Source organism: Rhincodon typus, chromosome 36 (assembly GCF_021869965.1).
Source record: "Rhincodon typus isolate 14 chromosome 36, sRhiTyp1.1, whole genome shotgun sequence".
Taxonomy (NCBI): Eukaryota; Metazoa; Chordata; class Chondrichthyes; order Orectolobiformes; family Rhincodontidae; genus Rhincodon; species Rhincodon typus.
Window position 1 is genome coordinate 18003230 of NC_063367.1, and position 9936 is coordinate 18013165.

At 36.8% G+C, this 9936-nt stretch overlaps 1 protein-coding gene across 1 annotated transcript in view; it reads right to left on the reverse strand.

The window, feature by feature from the left end:
* Positions 1–9936, reverse strand: part of LOC125487079 (S phase cyclin A-associated protein in the endoplasmic reticulum-like) — a 31150-nt gene that overhangs the window by 5737 nt on the left and 15477 nt on the right. Inside the window, exons 7-8 of the mRNA XM_048617050.1 lie at positions 1985–2158; positions 67–157 (exon numbers count right to left, since the gene is read on the reverse strand). Coding sequence (XP_048473007.1) covers positions 67–157; positions 1985–2158 — 265 coding nt within the window. The remainder of the gene's footprint in view (positions 1–66; positions 158–1984; positions 2159–9936) is intronic.

The following is a 9936-nucleotide window of genomic DNA, read 5'->3' on the forward strand; positions in this document are numbered from 1 at the left end:
TTTGCAAGAAAACAATTATATATACTGAAATGCCAATTGAATATACATTAGTTACAATGTACATACCTTCATATTCTGCTAGAACATCATTCCAATCCAGATTTTGAGATTGTGAGGAAACACTGTAGAGAGTCAAGCTGCCACTATTAATGGTGGCCTACACAAAGAAAGAACATCACTTTGATATACTGAATTCAACAATTTATGTGGTGAAAAAAGACCAAAAGGTGCACCAGCCTTTTACAAAATGAGCTTCAACCCACACAGGTAGAGTTTACACTAAGAAGATATCGTCCCCCTTAAGAATGATGATTAGTTGAGAAGGATCAAGCTGTTCTATTAGCTCAGCAACAGCATGTTCTTCTTCAGAAAATGAGTATCAAATCTTTTTAAGCTTCGTGTGGACCACACATTTTATAATAATTTCCTATTCATTTGCTGTCAATGATAGGAAGGGTTTTTGAAACTTAACTCTTTGATCAAAAGTAAATGGAAAGCAGTTGCATCTTTTTATGGTGCATGACTGCTTGATTCGTGAAAGTAAAACTCATTATAATATTGATATCGTCAAGTCTGTTCAAAATTTCTGAAGTGGACTTGTTTCTTCCCTTTGAAACATGCAAGTTTCCTTGTAGAGACAGAGGCTATATATATTAGAGCTGCAATCTGAACAGAAAATGCATTACTGCAGTTCAAAATTCTAAGACAAATAATTCTAATACAAGAAATAATGATATTAAAAGTGTTGAATTTGGACCTTCTGTTATCAATGGTCATGCTAATGACATTACCCTTTCCATTATTCTTCAGGTTAACAAAATGCCCCAACAGGGTTTGAAAACCAATGGTTCTCCAAATAGCTCCTTCCAGTTCACTCAAGTCTACCAGAATATTGACAAACATCAATTGATTTTGCAAGCTTTTCTATTAATTTTGAAGTCTTTAATTTGGATTCCACTTCAACTATTTAAAAAGTATTTTGGTGCGACTGGATTAATGTTCAATCACTGTCACTTTTAATTGCTTCATTTTGATGTTATCTTTTTACCAATAAAGCCATTGTAAATCCATTTCAACTTATCAAATATCTTTTAAGTTAGTTTGTAACATTTTTCCCCTCCCCCATTTTTCATAAATCACTTTTCAAGTCTTTGAAAGCTTTCCATGGATATTATTTTAATCTGTATCCTCCTACACTAACTTGTAAGTACTTCAAGGCCCTGTGCACTGTTCAGATTCAAAATTAATGCATTCACGAAGCGGATAATCCCTTGGCACACTCACAAAGCCTGCAGTGTAACCACCTTTCAATACAGTAGGCTAAGACTTCCATCACTTGCCAGAACAGATGAAACTCCAAGAAGAATAATGGAAATTGGCAAGTTAACCAACAGCTGACAAAATATAGATTTACATATATGGCACATATCGTAGGCATGGAAATGGCAATTAGAGGAATATTAAAAAAAAGAAACTTTATGTAATGTTGTTCAACAAAAAAAATACAAATGTGGCAGATCATGTAATCGGATAGTACACCATGCAAGGCTTTTAAATAACAAAAGTTTAGAAAGAAAAAGCAATTTCATATTTAAATACTATCTTATTATAGCCAGTGGACCTCTCAAAGACAGATAAAAAGCAGGAAATCAGTACCAACAAGAGGTCTGGCTGTATTGGAAAATACAAGAAGTTTTTCTAACTTCCTTGTTCACAATCAATATTCAGCAATGCCTCAGGAAAAATGCCAACTGTAGATGTCAGGCTTTGAATGAGCTATGATGCAATCACACAACCTGCAGAAACCCAGGGTCTAAAGGTAACAAGAATGTACACTTAAGATGGGAGTTACCAAGACGGGTGGTGGAACTGTACCTCAACACCTCAAAGAAGAGAAAAAGTAAACTACAAATTGCATTTATGTATTGAATGAGAGAGAATTGCAACAAACGATAAACTGTGAATAGATGTAGGTCATACTCACGGTAAGCTCGCTTTCAGTGTCAGTCTCTAGGTTTATGTCGTTGTTTTCCTCAGCCTGTATTTCTCTTGTTAATTGTTCTTCCTCAGCTATAGCATTAGCAATTGCTTCTTCATTCTCCTTTTCCAGACGGTTTGCCAGTTCCTCTCCTTTGGCAAGGACTGCTGCCATAGATTGCTGAGAGGGAACAAAAGTAAACATGTTAACTGAGTTAAATGAAAAAGAAAATCCAAGTGTACCAACACAGATATGGAAAAAGCTAGTTCTGAACACGAATCTTTCGCACTTGTAGACTACTGTTAACATTCATACATAGCAAGAAAACCTATGACAATGAAAAGTGTAATGCCTGTTCTATAAATAAATCCAATAAACAATATATCAGCCAGTTACATTGCAGAAATTTAACCATTTATTAAGCATAATGCATAATAAGAGCAAGTAATTTTCAGTTTTATTCTTCTAAAACTCAAAATAGCCCAATTGTACACGAGTTGCATAATACAGCACATATTTGCTCAAATGTCTAAAGTTATGCACTGCCACAGTGGTACAGCTAACACTGAACAAATGATGTGACATCAATCTATGACCCACACGGATTATCAGGTATATGATAGGATAAGCTGTAACACATTGCAGCACTGCTCAGTTCCTCCAAGAAGAAAAGGAATCTCTCAGACAGGATGTAGAAAGAACAAGTAGGTTCCAACATAAATATGGAGAGATTAAGTGGAGCGTGTTTAAACTTATGAAGAAGGGTGACAAATGTACAAAACTACCAGAAAAATAGCCTGTGTGTTCCTGAAATCAACAAAGTCGAATCCAAATTTCAAGTGAAAGGAGTGCTGCCAAGTGCATTCTAAGTGAATAATCACATTCTGTTCCCTCCTGTTTAAAAATTGAGCATGAAGTAATTTCATGGTCTCAATAAATCAATAAAAATGTCCTTCCTGCAGTTTCCTTACATTCAAGGGGCCACTTTTTCCTATTAGACAAGCGCATTTGAAATATTCCAGCCAAAAAAGGATTTGGCAACTTGTCATGACACATTGCAACATTCAACTCAAAAACAAGGTAAAATATTTAATTCACCCCAATCTATCTGGAATTAAAAGGTTATACTTCGTGCTTAATTTACAGGACTATATTCTTTGTAATTCTCTTCCCTCTGTTTCTGTAAAGTTACTGAAAATGATCAATCATGAGTTGCCAAATTCAGTTTTGGATCATGGGGCTGGAATATTTCCATAGTACCTGCAGCTCAACACCACCCTATTAAGGAGCGTTACTGTGTGTAAACTAAAACACAGGATATTCTGGTGGAGAAAGCCTCATAGCCCAGCTTCTTTATTTCTTCACAATTCCTATGCACAAAAATATTTTTGGATCATTAGGTACGGATCAGTAGTGGGACCTGTGGCTATTTGTTGACCATATGAAGGCAAATGGGTCACCCTGAACTACTTCCTTTACTAGGTCAGCACAAAACAGGAATATCAAGTGTAGGACAATGAGTCAATGGCTTAGTACTACAACTTGAGATAGCTTTATCTATAATATTAACTGGGAATTAGTTTAAGATTATTATTGAAACCAACAGAGCTGGAATGCACTCTGCAGCACTCTTTTCACTAACCTTAGTCCAAGCCTTTGAATTCTTATTTAGCAACTGTAAGCTGATCAACATCACAAAGTGCAGAATGCACAATTATTTATTTAACACTATTCACTTCACAAATAAGTCTCCCATTTTGAGGCAACCTAACAACTTGGTCTCAACTCAGTGAAGAATTTTGCAGGAGTATTATAAAGCAGAATTTGACACGGAACCTCACAACGGAAGATTAGGGAAGGTGGAAAAATAGGCGCTTTTAAAAAGAATTTTTGTACTACTGACAATTTTTTCAAAAAGATTTTAGTAAAGTATAATGATAAAATTTTAATGAAAATGTCAATAGTCTGATTAAGCGATAAAATCAATATAACAGGACTATTAAAGATTGAGGTGAAGTTGAAGTTAGAAGCCTGTCACTGGCAGTGAAATAAATTGGATATGCTGAACTAAACATCATATATAAAGCAAGTGACAGAATACTAAAGCACATTGGAATAGGTGTGGTATTTCTTTTAGTATTCTAATATAGTGTAATCTTTACTCAGTGGATTGGTGCACTCTCACCATTTCAGTCTAAAATAAAGGCCTGCCATCAGGGTATGAGCATATAACTTCAATGTAGCTCCTGAGAGAAATCCAAATTATCCAGAAATGTCATTTTACAGATAAGCAGTTCAATAACTACAATGACAAACTCAGCAATATCTATCTTGCAAAGTTCTCCTTACTAACACCTGGGGGCTAATGTGATGTCTTACAGACTAGTAAGGTATAATTCCATCAGTGTGACAATGTACCACACAAGACCATCACCATCCCTGGTTATGTCCTGTTCCACTGCCAGGACAAAACCAGCAGAATGGTGGAACAATAGTACACAGTTGGGAGTGATTAACATTAAATCTGGACCCCATGAAGTCTCATGGCACCAGGTTAAAGAAAGGCAAGGAAACTACCTGCAGATTACTCTCCCACTGCCCAGATGCTATACCATACCTGCGTCAAGTTGAAGAGAAGGAACCAACTAAGAGGGAACAACACTTAACCTCATCCTTTTCAATCTGCTTGCTGCAGTTGCATGACAGTATTGGTAAGAGCAACCGCAGCATAGTCCTTGTGCAGACAAAATCTGATCTTCATATCCATCATGTTGTGTACACTATCACCATGCTAAATAGGATAGATCTCAAACCAATCTAACTACTCAAGACTGGGCATCCATGAGGAACTGTGGGCTATCAGTAGCAGTAGAATTATACTGAAACACATGGCCTGACATATTACCCACTCCATCTTTATACCATCAAGCGAGGGTATAAGAAGCCCTACCATCTCGGACTTAAAAATATTCAAATGCTGACCTAGCTAGTAATGTCGACATCCCACAAGTGAATAAATAATTTAAAATGACCCAACCTTCTGAGGTAGAGTTCCAAAGTCACACAACCCTCAGAGAGAAAAAAAATTCTCATCTCTGTCCTGAAAGGGCGACCCCTCATTTTTCTACATGGTCCCCTAGTTCTGGACTGATCCACAAAATTTAATATACTTTCCACGTCCGTCTTGTCAAGGCTATTCAAGATGTTATACACTTCAATCAAGCCACCCCTCACTAAGAATGCCTAAAAATGAGGTGTCAACCTGGTGAAGCTACAACACAGGACTATTTGCATGGTCATAAACAGAGTGATAGACAGGGCTAAGCAGTTCCACAATTAATGGATCAGATCCAAGATCTGCAGTCCTGCCAGATACTGTCATGAATGATAGTGGACAGTTAAACAACTGACTGGAGAAGGCGGTTCACCACAAAATATCCCCATCTCAATGATGGGGAAGCTAAACATACCAATGTAAAAGGAAGAGGCTTAAGTATTTGCAACAATCTTCAGCCTGATGGTTCGAGTGGATAATTCATTTCAGCTTCCTACCAGGAGTCCCCCGTATCACGAATACCAGCTATAAGCCAATTCAATTCATTCCATGTGGTATAAAGAAATGGCTGAAGGCACTGGATACAGCAAAGATATGGGCCCTGACAACATTTTGTCAATAGCACGGAAGATGTATTTTCCAGAACTTGCTACACCCTAACCAAGCTGCCCTACAACAGTTAAAACACTGATATCTAAATGACAATGTGGGAAATTGTTCAGTTATGTCATGCACACAGAAAAAGGGCAAATCCAACCTGGTCAATACCACTTCCACACCCCCTAAAAGGTCATCAAAAGTACTTTCAAAAAACCGGATGGGCAGGACATGGTAACTTTTAATTTGTGCATAACCTTTCTCTCATTGTTTAATCGTAGCTGGGGTTTTAATCACCATGTTTTTAAAATTACAACACCGATAGTATTTGTCACTATGTAATTTAATATTGTACACAACTACGCTCAATTCATCAGTAAAATTGAATTATTACAACCTTAAGATATTGCCAGTTCTGCTCAGCTTAAAAGTGATCATTCTATTTGTGTTATCTTGCACTCTGAACTCTGGCTGTCAACAGCAACCTTCTGCTGTTTGCCCTGACTGCTAACATTGTTTACACAGACCTAGATCCTTTAATCAACTGGCTTTTTGACCAAACAGCCAAGAGGTGACAGACATGTTCCTTTCCCACCCAAGACGTAGGGAAGTAGAGGTAGCATCTCTCTTGTTAAAAGAAAGATGGGCTGCCATATAACAATCAAAATTAACTCAAAAGGCCCTGGAAAATTTCACACCATACCCAATACATTGTGCTTGCAAATTCTTATGCCTCCACAAAATAGTAAACATTTCAAAAACAAAAAACAAACTCTTCTCCTCTGGAGATGTAGAAAGCTGACAGACTGCCCTTCTTCTTAAATCTACAGGTTTCCAAACTTTAACTTGGCTTGATCACTTGTTCCCAATTGACACTAACCTATCTCCTTCAATCTTGCTGGTGTCCCCATTATCTTCACACAAATTTCTCGCTTAAACACAGTTGAATTGTTACTTCAAAAGATCTAATCTCCTATCAAAGGTCATTTCAGTCTTGAGCACTGGGTCAAAGGTGCTAAGATGCAGTTAATCTCTTTCTCCTAAGGCACAAGTCAAATTCCGTTTAAACGTGACTAGGAAGAAGCCAAGTAAGAGGGCAGAGCAAGAAAGGGAGGTAAACTTGGAGCAATAAACCCATTTCATTTTTGTTATCTGGAAAATAAAAGTGATCAGGTATATATTTTGTCAGAATTTTCTATCAGAACACAAGCCAACCTTCTGCCAAAGATGATGTTTTGATACATCAATGGATCTTTTCATGCATGGCCCTCCATTTTACTTTAGTTCTTTTAGCAATGTGACATATTGAAATGTTGCCACGATAGACTAAGTCAGATACATTACATAGGGTAAATGGTCTCGACGGGTTCCAATAGAATTTTTTCCCCTGCAGTAAATACAGGATGAACTCATCATGAATGGTTTACAGAAATCTTACCAATGAAAACTACAAGGTGAAAGGGTCACAAGGAAGAACTTATGCCAGTATGAACTCTAATGCAATCTCTGATTATATTGGTATTTTTTAGAAAGTGCATGTTGGCGACCAATAGTGACAAATATCAACCAAGACATCAGGGATAACCCCTGATCATCTTTCAAATAACTGCACAGGAACGCTTCCTTATAGCCAAGGGAATACAGGACAGTCTAAGTTTAACATTTCATCCAAAAATACAGCACCTCCAACAGTGCAGTACTCCCTCAGGACTGCAAGTGGGGTTTCTACAGAAAGTGCGCTGTATTATCAGGACAGCTGTTGGTCTATCACGTGTCTTGATTAGAAAATTTAAAGGCAAAGTTTCTTATCTCAGCACATCCAAATGGATTTTTCAGCATTAATTACAGTAGGAACGTCTGCAAGGCTTGTTGATCTGTGCTTCAGTGACAGTTGGAAATTAATGTTTATATTTTAAAACAGGCCTTCATATTTTAGTGCAGGTATTAATAATTCCACTTTAAAGAGATATGAGACAGAATTCTTGGTACTTAACTTTCATTAACCCATTAACTGACATCCTCTTAAGCACCTATAATTGTACAAAGGTCCAGGGAGCATCAACAATTACTGACCTTAAAAGATACAAATCAAGGACAAACATGACAACAATATTCAAAGCATAATTCTACATTCAGTGCAGCTTGTACTTGACTTGGTTCTCCAAAACGTGGCTCAATTCAATGTATGCTAGTTCAGCAATAAACTGCATGAATCCTACCAAGGTAATAAGTCACATTTGTCCACTGAACAGAAGTCTGAAAAATAAGTGTTCTATTAACAGCCAAGACATTTCCATTTTGCCAAGTACCAAGTAAACAATTTTTAAAATGTTTCCATCTTCCACAGAATTCTTCCTTGACTTCTCAGCAACTAATTCTTTGTCTTCCCTCCCTGCATTTGTGCAAACAGTTCAAAACGAAAATGTATTTCTTGCTCCAACAATGGGGTTTATGCCTGTCTCCATTGCAACCTGCAATGCCTTTACAAGTTTTGTTTCAGTTTTTCTTTCTCTTATATTCTCACAAGGGCATAATGCTCTCAAACCTTTGCCACCCTTAAGAAGCAGCTAGGCAACTCAAGTGATGGCACCTTGTCATGGGCTTTTATTCTTGAGAAAGTTGGATAAACAAAGTCCAGAAGTGTGTTGATAAATAACTCAAGAGTTAAGGATTAGCTTCGACACCATCAGCAATTTGTCCTTCTGCTGTTTTTCTGTGATCTTGTTAGTTCATGAACCAATCAGATCACGTAAAAACATCAGTCTGATCCACATGTTTCATGTGGGTTATATTCTTAAATTCTCATTTGATCAAAAAACATTTAAAAAGACATTTGCAGTAAAATAGTGGGGCATCACCAGGTGAGACCCCCAAATACTTTAATGCAGCTTTAAAATACCACCACCCCTCAAAAATTAGAGGTGATTTCTGAGCACTGCAGATTCTGACCTTGGGTAGTCTTTTTAAAACAGAAGGGGAGAATGAAACTTTTACAATTCAAGGTACATCTAATGATTCTTGAGTTAATTAACCAGAAAATGGCACAAAAACAAATAAAAACAAAACAAAAGTCTTAGTACTGATTGGTTACTGGATTCAAAGAGTAATTTAAAATCTATAAATGGGCCTACAGTGTTTTCTTTAAGCTTAATCACAAAGTAATTACTGAATACTTGCATAACACATTTTCAACCTGTGCACGTATATATTTTATAATTATTTTTAATCAACCTGTTCCGATATGTTATAATACTCCGGCCTAGATGTATGGACACTACCACTGCACTGTAAGACTCCCTTGAAAACAATGTATAAAGACATAATTGGTCAATTATGTAATTCAAATGCGCAAGATAGTTAACCTCTCTTTGCTTTCGGCTTTTGCTTTTGCTTTGCCATCTATTTGCTAATAGATGGATATTTCAACTTTTACTTCAACTCACCAGTGTCATCGTTTTATTTTACCACTTCAACTTTTGTTAACTGAATACTTTCCTGAAAGTGTTTGCGTTTGGCGGTATAATTTTTTCCATTCTTTGTTGTAAATTACAACCTGCTCCCATTCTTTCCATTGGTTTGTATTGAATTCTTGATTTTTTTTTTCCCTTCTCTGTACCAATGAAGGAATTTTAGTTAAATACAATTTTAATTTAATGTCTTATACTTGACCTTAGTTTTGGGAAGTTGATCTATATGTACACAATTCCCTCCAACTTAGATTGTTTATCTGGTACCATCTCCAAAGACCTTTGAAGATCACTGTGAAATGTGTATGGTTTGCATGTTAGGCTTATACACAAATGGCATGATGCACAGTTTCAGAGTGCTCCAAGCTAGAGAATCATGAAGTTGATTAGCATGTCATAATGAGCTTTGGGAAGGTATTTCAACAAAGTAGTCCATAAAATGAGAAAAAGCTTCCTGTTGATTTCAGTACTCTGTTTCTGCTTAAGTGTTTGACTTAAGCATCCATCCAACATCTACATGATACCACTGATTACATCAACTTCAAGCATACAGGCTAGATACCGACGTGCACAGCTGACCCAGTTCTCCCTCCATATTTCTCTCTGCTGAGGGGCAGCTTGGCTTAGTACCTTTGTCTCTTAAATCAGGAGTTGATAGATCCAATATCTGAATAGAAGCTGGCACCATATACATCATCCAGGCTCTTTTTATTACATGTAGTTTACATATTTGAATGCTCACTGTCTTTAAAACTTATTCATGGCTACATCAACAAGAATCTTATTAAGAGAAGGCAAAACAAATTTCAAGACAACAAGGTGCAGGGCTGGATGAACAC